General features: G+C 35.8%; 1 protein-coding gene and 1 non-coding gene across 2 annotated transcripts; one reads left to right on the plus strand and one right to left on the minus strand.

The window, feature by feature from the left end:
* Positions 1-544: 544 nt before the first annotated feature.
* Positions 545-2,503, minus strand: LOC127903156 (uncharacterized). The gene is made up of 4 exons (XM_052443892.1): positions 2,162-2,503; positions 1,231-1,966; positions 893-1,134; positions 545-655 (listed from the first exon to the last, which is right to left on the minus strand). Exons 1-4 carry the CDS (start codon positions 2,501-2,503, stop codon positions 545-547), a joined length of 1,431 nt encoding a protein of 476 aa, XP_052299852.1.
* A 668-nt stretch (positions 2,504-3,171) lies between these two features.
* Positions 3,172-3,278, plus strand: LOC112495750 (small nucleolar RNA R71). Its single transcript, XR_003062082.1, has one exon. It is a non-coding gene; the product is annotated as a small nucleolar RNA R71 (small nucleolar RNA).
* Positions 3,279-20,646: the final 17,368 nt, after the last annotated feature.

Raw genomic sequence — 20,646 nt, forward strand, 5'->3', positions numbered from 1 at the left:
TCATTCCTTTGCCTTAATACTGCTCCCACAGAATGATCACTAGCATCACACATCAATTCAAATGGTAAATTCCAATCTGGAGATATAACTACTAGAGCAGTAATGAGGGCTTTCTTTAATTCTCCAAATGCTTGAAGGCATTCTTTGCCAAAATGAAATGGTTTGTCATGCTCCAGCAATGAACACAGAGGCTTGGCTACTTTGGAAAAATCCTTAATGAATCTTCTGTAGAATCCAGTATGACCCAGAAAACTTCTAATCCCCTTTATTGAAGTTGAGGGTGGCAGTTTATTGATTACCTCTATCTTGGCTTTGTCTACCTCAATACCATCCTTGGATATCTTGTGACCCAACACTATTCCTTCTTGTACCATGAAATGACACTTCTCTCAATTAAGTACTAAGTTGGCCATCTCACATCTTTTAAGAACTTTTTCCAAGTTATGTAAACAGTTGTTGTATGTTTCTCCAAAAACTGAGAAATCATCCATAAAAACTTCCAAAGTTGTTATACCATATCAGAAAATATAGACATCATGCATCTCTAAAATGTTGTTGGAGCATTGCATAGCCCAAATGGCATTCTTCTAAAGGCAAATGTTCCATAAGGACATATAAATGTAGTCTTCTCTTGATCCTCTGGTGCTATAACAATCTGGTTGTAGCTTGAATACCCATCTAAGAAACAATAGTATTATTTTCCAGCAAGTCTGTCCAGCATCTGATTTATGAATGCAAGTGGGAAATGGTCTTTCCTTATGGCTTTGTTGAGCTTCCTGTAATCCATACACATTCTCCATCCAGTCACTGTCCTTGTAGGAATAAGTTCATTCTTCTCATTAGCCATTACTGTTATCCCTCATTTCTTTGGAACACACTGAACTGGGCTTACCCATGAACTGTCTGATATTGGGTATATGATTCCAGCATCCAACCATTTGATAATTTCCTTCTTTACCACTTCTTTCATAATAGGATTCAGCCTTCTCTGGTGCTCCACCGAATTGCTGGAACAGTCTTCTAAAAGGATCTTATGCATATATATTGATGGGCTGATACCCTTTATATATGCCATGGTCCATCCAATTGCTCTTCTGTATTTTCCTAGCAAATCCACTAGGCTTTGTTCTTGACCTGCATCCAAAATAGACGAAATGATTACAAAGAGTGTGTTGTTTTGACCAAGATAAGCATACTTTAAATGTGAAGGTAACAATTTTAATTCAAGACTAGGGGGTGATTCAATAGATGGTAAAGTTGATTTTGCTTTCCTGTCTGAAAGATTCAGGTGTTCAATGACTCTGTTGTGCCTATTAGATTGCTGTTTGTCCATCCAATCTGTTTGAATTGCTGCAACATCTTCCTCTTCAACCTCCTCAAAGGTGGTGACTTTGTTAAGTACATTACTGCAGCATCTGTCCATTCTGTCTGCTACAACAAGATCCACTACACTTAAGAAATTACAGTCTTCTAGTTCATCAGAGTTTCTCATAGCCTCTAGTACATTGAATGTGACTTGCTGATCATTCACTCTCATGGTCATCTCTCTTTTCTGCACATCTATCAGAGTTTTTCCAGTTGCTAGAAAAGGTCTGCCAAGTATAATGGGTACCTCTTTGTCAGCTTCAAAGTCCAACACAATGAAATCCACTGGAAAAATGAATTTGTCAACCTTCACCAGTACATCCTCTATCTTTCCTTCAGGATATGCATGAGATATGTCAGCCAATTGCAGAGTGATAGTTGTTGGTCTGCACTCCCCTACTCCAAGCTGCTTAAACACAGATAATGGCATCAAGTTAATACTAGCTCCCAGATCACAAAGTGCTCTACCAACATACCTATTCCCTATAGAATAGGGTATTGTAAAACTCCCTGGATCTTTAAATTTTGTGGGAATTTTACTCTGAAGCATATGGCTGCTTTCCTGTGTTAGAGCAACAGTTTCAAATTCTCCCAGCCTTCTCTTTCGTGCCAAGATATCTTTTAGAAATTTCACATAATTTGGCATTTGCTCCAAAGCTTCCACAAAAGGTATGTTTATGTGCAATTGCTTCAACACTTCCAGAAATTTACTGAACTGCTTGTCTTGTTTTTGCTTCTGGAACCTTTGAGGGAAGGGTGGTGGATGTCTAAACTACTGGTTAGATTCAGGAGGTACCAAACTCTGTTTGTTTAAGTTGGTGCAGGTTGTGGCTACTGGTGTTGTAACTTCTTTTTCAGCAAGATCTGGTTGAATTTCTTTTGCAGTTGCTGTAGCTGGATCCCTTGCATCAATGTCTTGATGATGAATCTGCTGTAACATGCTTCCCTTTTTAGTTGGTTTTTTAGCTGAATTGCATTCCATCCCATTTTTGGTTACCTTAACTGGGATATCAACATGCTTTCTAGATCTCAGACTAATCACTTTGCAGTGTTCTTTGCTCTCTCTCCTAGGATCGTCCGTGTTGCTAGGTAAGCTTCCTTGAGTTCTGCTGCTCATTGCTGTAGCTAATTGTCCCATTTTTTTTAAAGATTTCTCAAGGATATAGCTTGACTCTGCACAATTGCTTCATTCTTTGCAATGTACTCCTTGATTAATACTTCCAATGAAGTGATTGGATCCTGACTGACATGCTTTTGCTCTTGACTTTGTTGATGAAAACCAGGTGGTTGTAGCTGTGTGTTTCTACTTAGTCCATTCAATGTTGGAGCATTTCGATTCTGATTGCTCCATGAGAAATTTGGGTGTTGTTTCCAGCCTGGGTTGTAAGTATTTGAATATGGGTTGTTCTGAGGTTGTCGATTGAAGTTACCCACATAATTTACTGAGGCTGGATTTCCAGGACAATTATCAAAATCATGATCTTCACCACAGTAGACACAAGAAAGTTTAGTAACTTGCTTTACTGTTGCTGGAGCAGCTGTCATGGCTTTTACCATGTTAGTCAATGAAGTTACTTGGCTGATAGGACTGTAATTGCATCAATGTTGTGTACCCCTGCTGATCCTCTGGCTACTAGTTGCCTAGCTGAAAGCCATTGGTAATTATTATTGGCAATTCTCTCTAAAATTTCATAAGCTTCAGTGTAGGATTTGGATAACAGAGCCCCATTTGCTTAAGCATCCACCATTAACGTTGTACTCGGGTTTAACCCATTGTAGAAAGTTTCCAATTGAATGCAACATGGAATACCATGATGAGGACACATTCTGAGCAATTCCTTGAACCTTTCCCAAGCCTCGTACAAACTCTCATCTTCAATTTGATGGAAAGAGGTAATTTCATTCCGTAATTTCGCATTCTTTGTTGGTGAGAAATATTTCATTAGGAATTTATCAGCCAATTCATTCCATGTAGTGATGCAATCAGATGGTAATGAATTTAACCATGCTCTTGCTCGATCCCTTAAGGAATAAGGAAAGAGCCTCAGCCTTAAGGCATCTTGCGTTGCTCCAGCAATCTTGAAAGCATCACTTACTTCCAAGAACAATTTAAGATGGAGATGAGGATCTTCATTTGGCAATCCATTGAATTGCCCAACTGTTTGCAATATTTGAAACATCACTGGTTTTAGCTCAAAGTTGGCAGCATCTACTTCAGGTCTGATGATGCCAGGATGGACAACTTGGGAGTTAGTACGGCATAATCTCGTATAGCTCTGTCTCTGTCATCAGCCATGTAAATAATATCGTTGTTGCCTGGCTGTCTCCTGTTAGCATGTTCATTATGCTCTTCTTGAATGTTGCCTGCTTGTAAAGGCCCGTTAGGATTCAAATTTCCATCAACTTGCAAATTATTCATGTCTAAAACAGTCTTTGAATTTCTTTGTTCTCTTCGCAATCTCCTGATAGTCCATTCAATCTCATGATCGAATTGGAATATCACAGATCCGTCCTTGCGCATGCACGTACTAATCTGCCAATCAATAGAATAAATCAAGTTTAGTTTAGTGCTATCACGATTTACTTCACACTTTAAAAATAAACAATCAATCCCCGGCAACGGCGCCAAAAACTTGTTGGTTGATTTATATAATCAATTATTACCAATGCCAAAGTGCAAGTATACACAACAAGTAATAAAGTAATGAGTATTCAAGATCGTCTCCACAGGGATTGATGTTACTCAAAGTGCTAAAGCAATCACAATAATGCAACCAACTAAAGATCGAAACAAACACTTGTCAAATTATTCTTCCGTAACCAATAATTATGAGAGATAGAAATAAACTAATACTTGTACGAAATAAACTAAGTTAATTGTGTTTAAGATTCAATTGAGAATGTAATAGTTGAATGATCAAACTCTCCTAATGGGGTGACTGTTGATTACCGAATTAGCACCAGTTGTTATAATAAGTGCTGATCAAACTCTTCCATGACAAGCAAATTATGAGAAAATCTTTCACTCCAGGTCAGAAAGTGCTTTTATTCAATTCTCACTTGCACCTATTCCTAGGTAAGTTACGCTCTCGATGGTCTGGTCCCTTTATTGTTCATACTGTTTTTCCACATAGGGCAATTAAAATTAAGGATCCAAAGAACGGTGTCACATTTAAAGTTAATGGTCAAAGATTAAAGCCATATCTAGAGTACTAAACACATGGAGAAGACACCGAAATAAATTTGAGTGACCCACCAGATTTGAATTGATTTTTTTTTCTTTTCGGTGATTTGATTTTTTTTTCTTTCTTTTTATTATTCTTTTGCTAATTGAAATTATTTTTGCATAAGTGTGTTTGTTTAACCATTAAGTTTTCTCTTCTATTTGTTAATCATGAGTACCATACTTAAACCGTTTCTCCTGAACATTCTTAAACCACTTCAACGTGTGAAATCTCATCTTAAAAGGCAGATTCGATTTTGTAAAACACATCATATTTGGGCTCTGCAACCACCAGAGTTAGTATCCTATGTTGAGGGTTTAGAAAGCCAACTTAGAAACATTGAGAGAAGTGTTTACGACATCCAGTTGGAGCTTGAGGTAAATTCAATAAGAGGACGATTTTAATTTTCTTTGTGTGTTTTATTTTTTTTCTATTTGTGTGCTTTAGTTTGTTACCCCGGTGAAGTGACGGATAATGGTACTCCGTGACAATCAAGTCGGTTACTTCAGTTTCCCATAATAACTGATATTCTGAGGCGAAGGTATGGACAAAAACGAGATTCTAGAGAAACTTCACAAGCGATTCCCTTCACTTCGTCATAATGCCCTCCTTACAATCTAAAAAGCTCAGTCCGAACGCATGTGATTGCTCATGAGGAATAACATACCTGCTGACATCCGTTGGTTAATCGAGGCGAAAGTACGATTGGCAGGTGAGTTACCTCAAAAATTTATTGCATACATGCCTGGTTGTGGTAAAGGAAATTATGCAAGAAAATGACGAGCTCGAAAAATTTCTATTGCTTGTCATAAGTGTGCCAGAATGAATTGCGATAAAAAACCATGTTCTTTAGGAATAGTGTCTGATAACAGGGAAGATAAGATTCAATTCATTAGGGATGGCTTGAATAAGGAGTCATTGGATGATATCCTTTTGTCTCTTGAAACGCATCCTAGTGGATGAGTGCAAGGAGAGATTCTCCAGTTATGGTCATTATTCCAGAAAGAGCATGAACGATATAGTCTCGGGAATCTGACTATAAACGACCATGTTTGCCAGTTTATAAGAAAACTGGATAGGAAGCCTATCCTCGACCCATAGAGGGCGTTCAAGCCGTTTCTAGACGTAAAACCAGAGGAAGATGTGAGCCACAGTCGCAACTACCTGTAAATATCTTTTTACTTTACTGTTATTTTATTTCACTGTTGTTTTATTGTTTGCATTATTGTCTTTAATAGTTTTATTACTGTTTGCTTTTTCCTTTTTACTGTTTCCTTTTTTACTATTGAGTCACGTGCTTTACGCGTTATTTGACACTGACATGCTACCTCATACACAGCTGTGACCCACTGTCACCAAGATTCTTAAATGTGATTTTTTTTTGGTCAAGCACTCACAAATTATTTTTTAGAAGTATCACAATGGCAGCTAGTCCTAATAGACAATTCAAGAACATTTGTGTGCTTTCTGGATTTAACTATGGCAAACATAAAGAGCTCGTTGAGGCAGCCATAGATCTTGGTTGAAGCATAGCAGAGAGAAAATTACACTTGGTGTATGGAGGAGGTAACCGAGGGTTATCAAAATTGGTCTCAGAAGCTGCTTTTGTCAGAGGAAGTCAAGTGTTAGGCATCATCCCAAGAGCCTTAAAACCTTTGGGCAGTTTGTCTGACTCATCGACTGGAGAAGAGTTAATCGTCTCAGGTATGCAAGAAAGAATAACTGAAATGCTTAATCATGCTGATGCTTTTATTTTCCTTCCAGGAGATCTTGCAACACTAGAGGCACTTATCACACTAGCATCTTGGGCCCATCTGCACATTCACCAGAAACCCATCGGTTTGTTAAATGTCAATAACTTTTAGGATGGCTTTATCGCATTTCTTAACCATACAATAAAAAACTATTTCATTCCTTCCAATGCGAAAAAACTTTTTATTTGTGCTCACATCGCTAATGAGCTACTTGATTTGTTACAAGCTTTTAAACCGGAGCCAAACCCCTAGACCTTTGTGTTGGAGCGTCCAAATAATGATGGTAACAGTAGCCGCAGTAAGAAGTACAAATTAGATTTATTTCTTCGCCTGTAAATATTTTCTTCTGTGTTGCACCACCCAGGTGATATCTTCTAAACTCTACTTCTTTCCTTTAAAACATTGAGGACAATGTTTTGTTCTTGTTGAGGGAGGGAATAGTCGACAATTGTGGAATCTTGGTTAAGTTTTTACTGATTTTTTGTTGTAGAAACTAATTGTTGCTAACTTTTTGTGTTGAAGATGGCTGAATATGGAGTATAGTGACTCTAGAAACGCATCTTCATCGTTTGAAAAAAAATAAAAAATAAAAAAAAATTCGGACATTTTCTTTTTCTTTATTATGTTTTGGTGTTCATTTTTCTTCTTCTTTTTAATTTCTCCTTTATAAATATACATTTTTTAAATTTTTGAGTCGAAAATGGCTGAATATGGAGTGTAGTGCCTCTAGAAACGCATCTTTTTAGTTTAAAAAAAATCGTTTTCTTTTTCTGTCATTTTAAGTGTAACTTTTATAATTAGTTTTTCTGCATCATTTTCACATTTCTGCATGCATATTTTCTTTTCATGTTTAGAATAGGTTGGGGGGTAAGATGTTGTTTGAAAAAAAAAAATTTGTGTGATTTGTTTTAACATTAGATGACATGATTAATTTCAAAATTTTAGTATTTGTATTATCTTTGGTCTTAAGTAATGTTACGCTATGTTTGCTACTCTACATGTTGATGTCGGAGACAAATATGAGTTGTTTAAAGGAATGAACATGTCATAATAAGTATCAAGTGAGTTTTTGAGTCTATCATTTTTCTTGGAGAGTAACTATTTTGCCCATTCTTTATACAACTTAGCAGTTTATTATTTTATACACGATCTCCAGATTTCTTTTGAGTTAATCCTGAAAAAAAATGTAAAATAAAAAAAAGAAAAAAAAGAAAAAATGTGTGTTGCTATATCTAGAGGCCCATCTAATTAGTAGATATAGAAGATTATTTAGAGCCCTAAAAGACGATGGAAAGGCCATCTTTGATCCGTTTGAGCCTTTCTAGCCATCCATTTTATGAAATATCCATAGTTAACCCTTTTGAGCCTTTAAAAAAAAAATAAAATAAAAAATATTTTCTTTGTGAAACTTATCATCTTGACCCACTCCGATTTGGAGTATTACTTGATGTCTTATAAGTTCCATCACCTATTTATGTTTGAGAAAAATGTAAATAATTATTTTGTTCAGTGACGTTGTGCAAAACAAAAGAAAAAAAAAAGAAAAAAATTGTTGTTTTTTAAAAAATAATAATAGGTGAAATCCACCTTGCAATTTCCAAAAAAAAAAAATCTCTACATTTTTCTCAAACATACACTTTGTTTTCCTTATTTCCTTTCTTTGTTAGCCATAACCCTAGCCTACGCTACGTCCTAATAAAAGTCCTTCTTGATTTTAGGGAACTATAGTCTGAAGTAGAAGCTAGTTATATGGGCTAAAAAGATGTAGTGGTGCATAAAAAAAATAAATAAATAAATAAATTGGGTTGACTAACATCTTTATTTGACTTGAGATCGTATTATTTCTAAGCTGAGGGCATATTTCTTTCATCTTGGTGAGAGCATGTGATATCACTTCTTTATTATTTTCTCTCAATTACTATTCATTGGAGTGACTATTTTTATTGGGTTTAATTTCTGTGTGAGAGTGTCACTACTTCCAGTGAGATTTTGGGGTTTGACATGTCATTCTTGAAAGTAGTTATGACAAAGTCTACTAGGCTGATTCATGTGGATGGTTGATGTGGGTGTGATGTTGCTTTGGACTGGAGATAATGCTTATACTTTTATTTGATTGCTATCATTAATCTGATTGAATAAACACGAGTGTTTCTAAAAAAAAAAAAAAATCATTTTGGATTTGAATTTTGTTTTCGCTTTATTTGCTAGGGACTAGCAATAAGCTGGTTAGGGGGTGTGTTGAGTGTTAGAAAATGTATATTTATAAAGGAGAAAATCGTCATTTTACATTTCAAGTCTTACTAACAACCCCTACTTTTATGTATTTAAGGTTCTTGTAATTTAATTAAGTGTGGTTTATTTTAATTAAGTATTTTGTGTATTTTAGGAGCATCATAATCATTTCACAATAAACGAGAGATCAAACGGCAAAACGGACATCACTTTTGAACTCAGGACGGTCGAAAACCTTAGGAGGAGCATAAAAGAAAAAATAGCACTGTTCACATGTACGGTACTGTCTACGTTACTGTTCACGACACTGTTCATATAAATGGATCGATGACGTGGCATTGACCGATGATGTGGCATTGACTGATGAGGTGTCATGATCCTGCTCGGCTAAAATTCTTATGTGTTGTTGATGGTGACGTGGCAGCATATTAGTGGACCAAAAACGCGCGTACGATACATGCAACACATGAGATTATTTTCAACCAAACTGCATTACTGTTCAAACCTGTCACTGTTCAAACCGCATGGTCAAACCGTGTCTCTGTTCAAGCCGCGTGGTCAAACCGCGTACTGTTGACTGATGACGTGGCGCAATCCTAAGCGTCCAAACTATTTTTAATCCGATGGCCATGATTTACTCAATGTATCTATAAAAAGGGGACCTCTCCCCCCTAATTTGATATCTCTGAATCTATTTTTGGACTCCATTTTCTGTAATTCCCTCTCCATCTTGTATTTTCTACGTATTTTAATAAATTTCCATTTTCCCCTTAGTTCAATTATGAGTAGCTAATTTTCTTTCAAGCTTGGGTTGAAGGTGAAGTCTCGACATGTGTCATGGGCTTTATTTATTAAATTTATTTTCTTTTCCCCTCTAATTTTTGTGGATGATTTGACTTTTCGTCGACAAATAATAATAATCTTGTCTAGATACCGCCCTAGTTACACCAACTCCTTAGTACAAGGTTATTATTATTTGGCACGATAAGTCCTTAGCACCATACTGATTAGAGTGTGGTTCATGAGGTGTGGATTCCCCCCTCATGATTTAATTGATATTAATAAGGAATATTTAGCCCATGGTGCATGTTGATGCGGATCAAAATACCCAAGTACGTCAATTTAATAGATTTTCACTTCAATTTATTCTTGTCATTTTAATTCGAATTTTAGAATAATCCAAATAATTTTCACCATAAATCCAACCACCCATTTACAAAATTAATTCTACACACAATTAAAATCCACCTCCTCGTGGAATCGACACTCGTCACCATTAGTCTATTCTACAATAGATTCGTGCGCTTGCTAGTTCAATAAACTTTGCACAACAAGTTTTTGGCGCCGTTGCCGGGGAGGTAAGTTATTTTAATTCGTAGAATTAATTTTTGTGAATAATTTCTTTTATTTTTTTTTGTATTTTTTTTTATTAAAAAAAAGAAAAAAAAGTGAATCTGCATTTAGAGGTTAGTATTTCTTTTCTTTTTCTCTCTTCTTTAAAATTTTGTAATTTAATTTTCAATTTATTTTTCTTTGTAATTTTTTGTTTATCTTATTAATTTATTTTTAATTTATTTATTTTACGTATTTTTTTTGTGTATTTTTATAGTAAGGTTGTAATAGCGTGATAAGGTTAGTATCGTAATTTCTCCTTTTTCGTTATTTTTATTTGTTTTGTTCTCATTTATTTTTGTGTTCCTTGCATGCATGGTCGTAGGTCATTATTACCTAATCTTGAACCTATAGACCTTGAATTAGAGAAAACACTTCGCACATACAAACAAGTTAAAAATAAAATGGATTTGCAACAAGCACCACCAGAGAGGCCATTTAAGGATTATTTCAGTCCCTTAGCTAATTTGAGCACATCATGCATAAGATACCCAAATTTAGCTGCTAGGAGTTTTGAACTAAAACCTAGTGTACTAAATTGTCTCCCAACATTTTATGGCCTAGAAAATGAGGATCCATATAATCATCTGAATGATTTTCATGCTATTTGTCAAACTTTTGAATATGAGAATTTTTCAGACGATGATGTTAAACTTAGACTATTCTCATTTTCTTTAAAGGATAGAGCTCGTTTATGGCTTAATACATTGTCTGCCAATAACATCAAATCGTGGGAACAAATGGTAACGAAATTTTTGAATAAATATTTCCCAGTGCATAAAACCAATGCTATTCGCAGGGAAATCTCGGAGTTTACCCAGAGAGAGGACGAGCAGTTTTTCGAAATATGGGAGCGATTCAATGGGCTACTCTTGAAGTGTCCACATCATGGGTACGAGAAATGACACCAATGCGAATACTTTTTGGAGGGATTATTGCTGAATGTGCAAGAATGGATAATGGGAACAAGTGGAGTAGAGCTAATGTCAAAAAGTGCATCAGAGGTTTGGGAATTCTTCCGGCGACAAGCGGATAATTCCCAACATCAGAGTCTATCCCTCAGAAACACTAAAAGAATTAAAGGAATTAATGAGGTTTACATTGGCGAGTCAACTTCGGGAATTAAAGAAGTCAAGAAGATGGTTGAAAGTCTCTCTCAACAAATAGCATTGTTATCGACTGCTAAATCAACAGAACCACATGACCTTGACTCATATCCAGATCAAGCCAATGCCATAGGTGTAATGAGAAGGCCATCAAATTACAACCCATACTCCCACACATATAACCCTGGATGGAGAGACTACCCTAATTTTTCATGGTCTCAAGGATTCCAACAGAATGGACCAGCAGCTCCAGCTCCACTAATGCAACCAATTCCTCAAATTCCTCAAGCCTCTCAGCCCCCATTTAGACCATACAATCAGAACCAGAACTACACTCAGCCCAGACCATGGGAGGATTCATTCTAGAATCTCAAGAATGTTACTCACTCTACGATTGAGCAATAGAACCGCACCATTGATGGACTACGAAATGAGTTGAGAGCAGGCTTCAACTCACAAGCCCAATCAGTTTCAAGCCTCGAGAAGATGGTGGGACAGCTTGCTTCTTCAGTTCAGACCTTGGCAATGACTATTGAGAAAGGTAAATTTCCAAGTCAACCAGTGCCTAATCCTAAAGGAGTATATGAAGCAAGTACCAGTTCACCACAACAGCACAGAGAAGTCAAAGCAGTCATGACCTTGCGAAAAGGAAAAGAAGTTGACAACAAAGTGGGGATGCCGGTGACAAAAGAAAATCAAATTATACCTGTGAATGTTGAGGACTCATCATCGGAGGAGAAAGAAGAAACCAACCCACGAGAATGCGTTCCCAAAGCTCCTTTTCCTCAGAGGTTAGCTAAAGAAAAGAAGGAAAAATCCACAGGTAAGATTCTTGAAATCTTAAAACAGATAAGTGTTAATATCCCTTTACTTGATGTTATAAAGTAAGTTTCATCTTATGCCAAGTTTTTTAAAGACCTTTGTACTAAAAAGAGAAACATTCATGTTCAAAAGAAGGCATTTTTAACAGAAAACGTTAGTTCTATATTCCAACACAAAATTCCTTTAAAATGCAAAGACCCAGGCAACCCCACTATCTCATGTAGCATAGAGAACCATACAATTGAGAATGCTTTGTTGGATTTAGGAGCTAGTGTAAATTTGTTGCCTTACTCTGTATTCGTGAAACTTGGATTGTGAGAATTACACCCAACTCCAGTGGTGTTACAACTTGCAGATCCGTCCACGAGAATACCTCGTGGTATTGTGGAGGACGTGCTTATCCAGGTAGACAAGTTTTATTTTCCTGTTGATTTCATTGTAATTGACACTCAACCTATACTGGATTCAATGAAGCACATCCCCATTATTCTAGGCCGACCTTTCTTGGCAACTGCGGATGCTCACATTCAATGCAAGACTGGAAATATGCAGTTGTCCTTCGGCAACATGACTATGGAGCTGAACATCTTCAACATTGCCAAACAACCTCACAATGCAGATGATGGAATTATTGATGTGGATTTAATAGACACATTAGTTGATAATACTTTTCTTTCAAACCTTAGTGATGACCCTTTACAAACATGCTTAACTCACTTTAGTTTGGATTTTGATATTGACAGATCGGTCGATGAGGTCAATGCTCTACTTGACTCAGCACCATCCATGGACAATAATAAATGGAAGTCAAGAGTTGAACAACTAGCACCATCAGAGAAGAAACTCATCCCATCATCAGAATCAGCACTGAAACTCGAGCTCAAAGCATTACCCAACACATTGGAATATGCATTTTTGGGAGAAGAAAGTACTTTACCGGTAATCATTTCATCATCCCTCAATAATGAACAAAAAGGTAAGTTATTGGATGTTTTAAAAGAGCACAAAGGAGCATTATGATGGACCATAGCAGACATAAAAGGTATAAACCATGTAGACTGCATGCATTACATTCATCTTGATGAAAATGCTAAACCTGCTAGGAAAATGCAACGTCGGTTAAATCTTAATGTGAAAGAAGTTGTTAGAACTGAAGTCTTCAAGCTATTAGATGCAGGTATCATTTACCCTATTTCTGATAGTTCATGGGTCAGTTCTGTACAAGTTGTGCCCAAAAAGTCAGGACTCACAGTTGTTACGAATGCTGATAATGAATTGATACCCACTAGAGTTACTACAGGATGGCGTGTATGCATTGATTGTAGAAAGTTAAATTCTGTCACTCGTAAAGACCATTTTCCTTTACCATTTATTGATCAAATACTTGATAGATTAGGAGGCCATGAATTTTATTGCTTTCTAGATGGCTACTCAGGATATAATCTGGTTCCCATAACACCACAAGATCAAGAGAAAACCACTTTCACTTGCTCTTTTGGCACTTTTGCATATAGGAGGATGCCATTTGGATTATGTAATGCACATGCTACATTTCAACGATGCATGTTGAGCACTTTTTCTGATATGGTTGAACAATTCCTTGAAATCTTTATGGATGACTTTTCTATTTTTGGTGACTCGTTTGATCAATGTTTACATCATCTGACACTAGTTCTGCAGAGATGTATCGAGAAGAACATGGTCTTAAATTGGGAGAAGTGCCATTTTATGGTAAAACAAGGTATTGTTCTCGGTCACATCATTTTGAGCAAAGGTATTGAGGTTGACAAAGCTAAGGTGGATCTCATTTCTAATCTTCCTCCACCCAAAACAGTCAGAGAAGTAAGATCTTTCCTTGAGCATGCTCGTTTCTATAGACGTTTCATTAAAGATTTTAGCAAAGTTTCTAGACCCTTATGCAATCTACTTGCTAAGAATGTACTTTTGTCTTTAATGATTCATGTTTGGTGGCATTTGAAAAATTAAAGCAGTTGTTAACATCATCACCCATTTTTTAGCCTCCAAACTGAAGCTTACCATTTGAACTCATGTGTGATGCATCTGATTATGTAGTAGGAGCAGTATTAGGACAAAGAGTTGATCGAATTCCCCATGTTATTTACTATGCTAGTATGACATTGAATGATGCACAGTTGAACTATTCAACTATTGAAAAAGAAATGCTAGCAGTAGTGTTTGCATTGGAAAAATTTCGATCCTATCTCATTGGTTGTAAAATAATTGCATTCACCGATCATGCTGCTCTTAAATATCTTCTCACAAAAAAATGTGCAAAAGCTAGACTAATTCGTTGGGTGTTACTTTTGTAGGAATTCGACTTGGAATTCAAAGATAAGAAAGGCACAGAAAATATTGTGGCGGACCATCTCTCTCGTCTCCATTTCGACACAATTACAGAGCCATTAATATTGAATGAGTCATTTCTAGATGAACAATTAATGAATGTGGAAGTATTACCTTGGTATGCTGATATAGTTAATTATCTTGTTACAGGTCAACTTCCAGAGCATTAGACCAAGCAAGACAAAGCCAATTTTTTTGCAAAAATAAAGAATTTCTTTTAGGATGACTCGTATTTGTTCAAGTATTGTGCAGACCAAATTGTTAGACAATGTGTCCCAGAAAGTGAAATTCAGAATATCCTTTCATTCTGTCATGAACAAGCTTGTGGAGGCCATTTCAGTGCTAAGAAAACAGCAACTAAAGTTTTACAATGTGGTTTCTATTAGTCAACTATATTTCGAGATGCTTACACTTTCTGTTCTTCATGTGATAGGTGTCAACGAATGGGGAGCATTACACGAAGGAACATGATGCCACTAAATCCAATTTTAGTGGTTGAGATTTTTGACGTATGGGGTATTGACTTCATGGGACTCTTTCCCCCTTCTTTTGGCCATCAATACATATTGGTTGCTGTTGACTATGTATCGAAATAGGTAGAAACAATTCCATGTAGAACCAATGATCATAAGGTGGTGATAGGATTTTTGAAAAGCAACATTGTTTCACGCTTTGGATTCCCTCGAGCGATAATCAGTGATGGTGGTGCCCACTTTTGTAACAAAGCATTCAAAGCTCTTTTGACAAAGTATTCCATCACTCACAAAGTGGCGACCCCATATCATCCGCAAACCAGTGGCCAAGTTGAGATCTCCAATCGAGAAATAAAGCACATATTAGAAAAGACAGTGAGGCCAAACAGAAAAGATTGGTCATTAAGACTTGATGATGTATTATGGGCATATAGAACGACTTTCAAGACTTCGATTGGGATGTCACCCTACAGGCTAGTGTATGGAAAAGTTTGCCACCTACCTGTGGAACTTGAGCATCGTGCATATTGGGCCATCAAGAAATTTAACTTTGACATGTAGCAAGCTAGCTCAGAAAGAAGATTACAGCTGGTAGAACTTGAGGAAATTCGTAATGATGCATATGAAAATGCCAAGATTTACAAGCAGCGAATGAAAGTCTTCCATGACAAGCAAATTATGAGAAAATCTTTCACTCCAGGTAAGAAAGTGCTTTTATTCAATTCTCGATTGCACCTATTCCCAGGTAAGTCACGCTCTCGATGGTCTGGTCCCTTTATTGTTCATACTATTTTTCCACATAGGGCAATTGAAATTAAGGATCCAAAAAACGGTGTCACGTTTAAAGTTAATGGTCAAAGATTAAAGCCATATCTAGAGTACCAAACACATGGAGAAGACACCGAAATAAATTTGAGTAACCCACCAGATTTGAATTGATTTTTTTTTTCTTTTCGGTGATTTAATTTTCTTTCTTTTAATTATTCTTTTGCTAATTGAAATTATTTTTGCATAAGTGTGTTTGTTTAACCATTAAGTTTTCTCTTATATTTGTTAATCATGAGTACCATACTTAAACCGTTCCTCCTGAACATTCTTAAACCACTTCAACGTGTGAAATCTCATCTTAAAAGGCAGATTCAATTTTGTAAAACACATCATATTTGGGCTCTGCAACCACCAGAGTTAGTATCCTAGAAAGCCAACTCAGAGACATTGAGAGAAGTGTTTACGACATCCAGTTGGAGCTTGAGATAAATTCAATAAGAGGACGATTTTAATTTTCTTTGTGTGTTTTAATTTTTTTTCTATTTGTGTGCTTTAGTTTGTTACCCCAGTGAAGTGGTAGATAACGGTACTCCGTGACAATCAAGTCAGTTACTTCAGTTTCCATAATAACTGATATTCTGAGGCGAATGTATGGACAGAAACGAGATTCTAGCGAAGCTTCACAAGCGATTCCCTTCACTTCCTCATAATGCCCTCCTTACAATCTACAAAGCTCGGTCCAAACGCATGCGATTGCTCATTAAGAATAACATACCTACTGACATCCGTTGGTTAATCGAGGCGAAAGTATGATTGGTAGGTGAGTTACCTCAAAAATTTATTGTATACATACCGAGTTGTGGTAAAGGAAATTATGCAAGAAAACGACGAGCTTGAAGAATTTATGTTGCTTGTCATAAGTGTGCCAGAATGAGTTGCGATAAAAAACCATGTTCTTTAGGAATGGTGTCTGATAACAGGGAAGATCCGATTCAATTCATTAGGGATGGCTTGAATAAGGGGTCATTGGATGATATCCTTTTGTCTTTTAAAACACATCCCAGTGGATATGTGCAAGGAGCGATTCTCCAGTTATGGCCATTATTCCAGAAAAAGCATGCACGATATAGTCTCGGGAATCTGACTATAAACGACCATGTTTGCTAGTTTATAAGAAAACTAGATACGAAGCCTATCCTCGACCCATAGAGGGCGTTCAAGCCGTTTCTGGACATAAAACCAGAGGAAGATGTGAGCCACAGTCGCAACTACCTGTAAATATCCTTTTACTTTACTGTTATTTTATTTCACTGTTGTTTTATTGTTTGTATTATTGTCTTTAATAATTTTATTACTGTTTGCTTTTTCCTTTTTACCGTTTCCTTTTTTACTATCGAGCCACGTGCGTTACGCGTTATTTAACATTGACATGCTACCTCATACACAGTTGTGACCCACTATCACCAAAATTCTTAAATGTGATTTCTTTTTTTGTCAAGCACTCACAAATTATTTTTTAGAAGTATCACAATGGCAGCTACTCCCAATAGACATTTCAAGAACATTTGTGTGCTTTCTGGATTTAACTATGGCAAACATAAAGAGTTCGTTGAGGCAGCCATAGATCTTGGTCGAAGTATAGCAGAGAGAAAATTACACTTGGTGTATGGAGGAGGTAACCGAGGGTTATCAAAATTGGTCTCAGAAGCTGATTTTGTCAGAGGAAGTCAAGTGTTAGGCATCATCCCAAGAGCTCTAAAACCTTTGGGCAGTTTGTCTGACTCATCGACTGGAGAAGAGTTAATCGTCTCAGGTATGCAAGAAAGAATAACTGAAATGCTTAATCATGCTGATGCTTTTATTTTCCTTTCAGGAGATCTTGCAACACTAGAGGCACTTATCACACTAGTATCTTGGGCCCATCTACACATTCACCAGAAACCCATCGGTTTGTTAAATGTCAATAACTTTTAGGATGGCTTTATCGCATTTCTTAACCATGCAATAAAAAACTATTTCATTCATTCCAATGCGAAAAAACTTTTTATTTGTGCTCACACTGCAAATGAGCTACTTGATCTATTACAAGCTTATAAACCGGAGCCAAACCCCTGGACCTTTGTGTTGGAGCGTCCAAATAATGATGGTAACAGTAGCCGCAGTAAGAAGTACAAATTAGATTTAACTCTCCGCCTGTAAATATTTTCTTCTGTGTTGCACCACCCAGGTGATGTCTTCTAGACTCTACTTCTTTCCTTTAAAACATTGAGGAAAATGTTTTATTCTTGTTGGGGGGTGGGAATAGTCGACAATTGTGGAATCTTGGTTAAGTTTTTACTGATTTTTTGTTGTAGAAACTAACTATTGCTAACTTTTTGTGTTGAAGATGGCTGAATATGGAGTGTAATGACTCTAGAAACGCATCTTCATCGTTTGAAAAAAAATAAAAAATAAAAAAATTAAAAAAAAATTCAGACATTTTCTTTTTCTTTATTATGTTTTGATGTTCATTTTTCTTCTTCTTTTTAATTTCTCCTTTATAAATATACATTTTTAAATTTTTGAGTCGAAGATGGCTGAATATGGAGTGTAGTGCCTCTAGAAACGCATCTTCTTAGTTTAAAAACAAAAATCATTTTTTTTTCTGTCATTTTAAGTGTAACTTTTCTAATTAGTTTTTCTGCATCATTTTCACATTTCTGCATGTATATTTTCTTTTCGGGTTTAGAATAGGTTGGGGGGTAGGATGTTGTTTGAAAAAAAAAAATTTGTGTGATTTGTTTTAACATTGGATGACATGATTAATTTCAAAATTTTAGTATTTGTATTATCTTTGGTCTTAAGTGATGTTACGCTATGTTTGCTACTTTACATGTTGATGTCGGAGACAAATATGAGTTGCTTGAAGGAATGAACATGTCATAATAAGCACCAAGTGAGTTTTTGAGTCTATCATTTTTCTTGGAGAGTAACTCTTTTGCCCATTCTTTATACAGCTTAGCAGTTTATTATTTTATACACGATCTCTAGATTTCTTTTGAGTTAACCCTTAAAAAAAATGTAAAATAAAAAAAAAGAAAAAAAAGAAAAAATGTGTGTTGCTACATCTAGAGACCCATCTAATTAGTAGATATGAAAGATTATTTAGAGCCCTAAAAGACAATGGAAAGACCATCTTTGATCCGTTTGAGCCTTTCTAGCCATCCCTTTTATGAAATATCCATAGTTAACCCTTTTGAGCCTTTAAAAAATAAAAATAAAATAAAAAAATATTTTCTTTGTGAAACTTATCATTTTGACCCACTCCGATTTGGAGTATTACCTGATATCTTATAAGTTCTATCACCTATTTATGTTTGAGAAAAATATAAATAATTATTTTGTTTAGTAACGTTGTGCAAAACAAAAGTAATAAAAAGAAAACAATTTGTTGTTTAAAAAAAATAATAATAATAGGTGAAATCCACGTTGCAATTTCCAAAAAAAAAAATCTCTACATTTTTCTCAAACATACACTTTGTTTTCCTTATTTCCCTTCTTTGTTAGCCATGACCCTAGCCTACATTATGTCCTAATAAAAGTCATTCTTGATTTTAGGGAACTATAGTCTAAAGTAGAAGCTAGTTATATGGGCTAAAAAGATGTAGTGGTGCATAAAAAAAAATTAATAATAATAATAATAATAAATAAATAAATTGGGTTGACTAACATCTTTATTTGACTTGAGATCGTATTATTTCTAAACTGATGGCATATTTCTTTCATCTTGGTAAGAGCATGTGACATCACTTCTTTATTATTTTCTCTTAATTACCATTCTTTGGAGTGACTATTTTTATTGGGTTTAATTTCTTTGTGAAAGATTCACTACTTCCAGTGAGATTTTGGGGTTTGACATGTCATTCTTGAAAGTAGCTATGACAAAGTTTATTGGGCTAATTCATGTGCATGGTTGATGTGGGTGTGATGTTGCTTTGGACTGGAGATAATGCTTATACTTTTATTTGATTGCTATCATTAATCTGATTGAATGAACACGAGTGTTTCTAAAAAAAAAAAAAATTATTTTGGATTTGAATTTTGTTTTCGCTTACAAAAACTTGTTGTGCAAATTTTATTGAACTCACAAGCGCACGAATCTATTATAGAATAGACTAATGGTGACGAGTGTCGATCTTACGAGGAGGTGAATTTTAATTGTGTGTAGAATTAATTTTGTAAATGGGTAGTTGGATTTGTAGTGAAAATAATTTGGATTATTCTAAAATTCGAATTAAAATAACAAGAATAAATTGAAGTGAAAATCTATTAAATTGACGTACTTGGGTATCTAGATCCGCATCAACATGCACCATAGGCTAAATATTCCTTATTAATACCAATTAAATCATGAGGGGGGAATCCACACCTCATGAACCATACTCTAATCAATATGGTGCTAAGGGCTTATCGTGCCAAATAATAATAACCTTGTACTAGGGAGTCGGTGTAACCAGGACGCTATCTAGACAAGATTATTATTATTTGTCGACGAAAAGTCAAATCATCCACAAAAATTAAAAGGGAAAAGAAAATAAATTTACCAAATAAAGCCCATGACACATGTCGAGACTTCACCTTCAACCCAAACTTGAAAGAAAATTAGCTACTCATAATTGAACTTAGGGCAAAATAGGAATTTATTAAAATACGTAGAAAATACAAGATGGAGAAGGAATTACAGAAAATGGAGTCCAAAAATAGATTCAGAGATATCAAATTAGGGGAGAGAGGTCCCTTTTTTATAGATACATTGAGTAAATCATGGCCATCGGATTAAAAACAGTTTGGACGCTCAGGATTACGCCACGTCATCAGTCAACAGTACGCGGTTTGAGCACGCGGTTTGAACAGTGACACGGTTTGACCACGCGGTTTGAACAGTGACACGGTTTGACCACGCGGTTTGAACAGTGACACGGTTTGAACAGTAACGCGGTTTGGTTGAAAATAATCTCATGTGTTGCATGTACCGTACATGTGAACAGTGTAATTTTTCCTTTTATGCTCTTCCTAAGGTTTTTTACCGTCTTGAGTTCAAAAGTGATGTCCGTTTTTCCGTTTGATCTCTCGTTTATTGTGAAATGATTATGATGCCCCTAAAATA

This window comes from Citrus sinensis, chromosome 1 (genome assembly GCF_022201045.2).
Source record: "Citrus sinensis cultivar Valencia sweet orange chromosome 1, DVS_A1.0, whole genome shotgun sequence".
Lineage (NCBI taxonomy): Eukaryota > Viridiplantae > Streptophyta > Magnoliopsida > Sapindales > Rutaceae > Citrus > Citrus sinensis.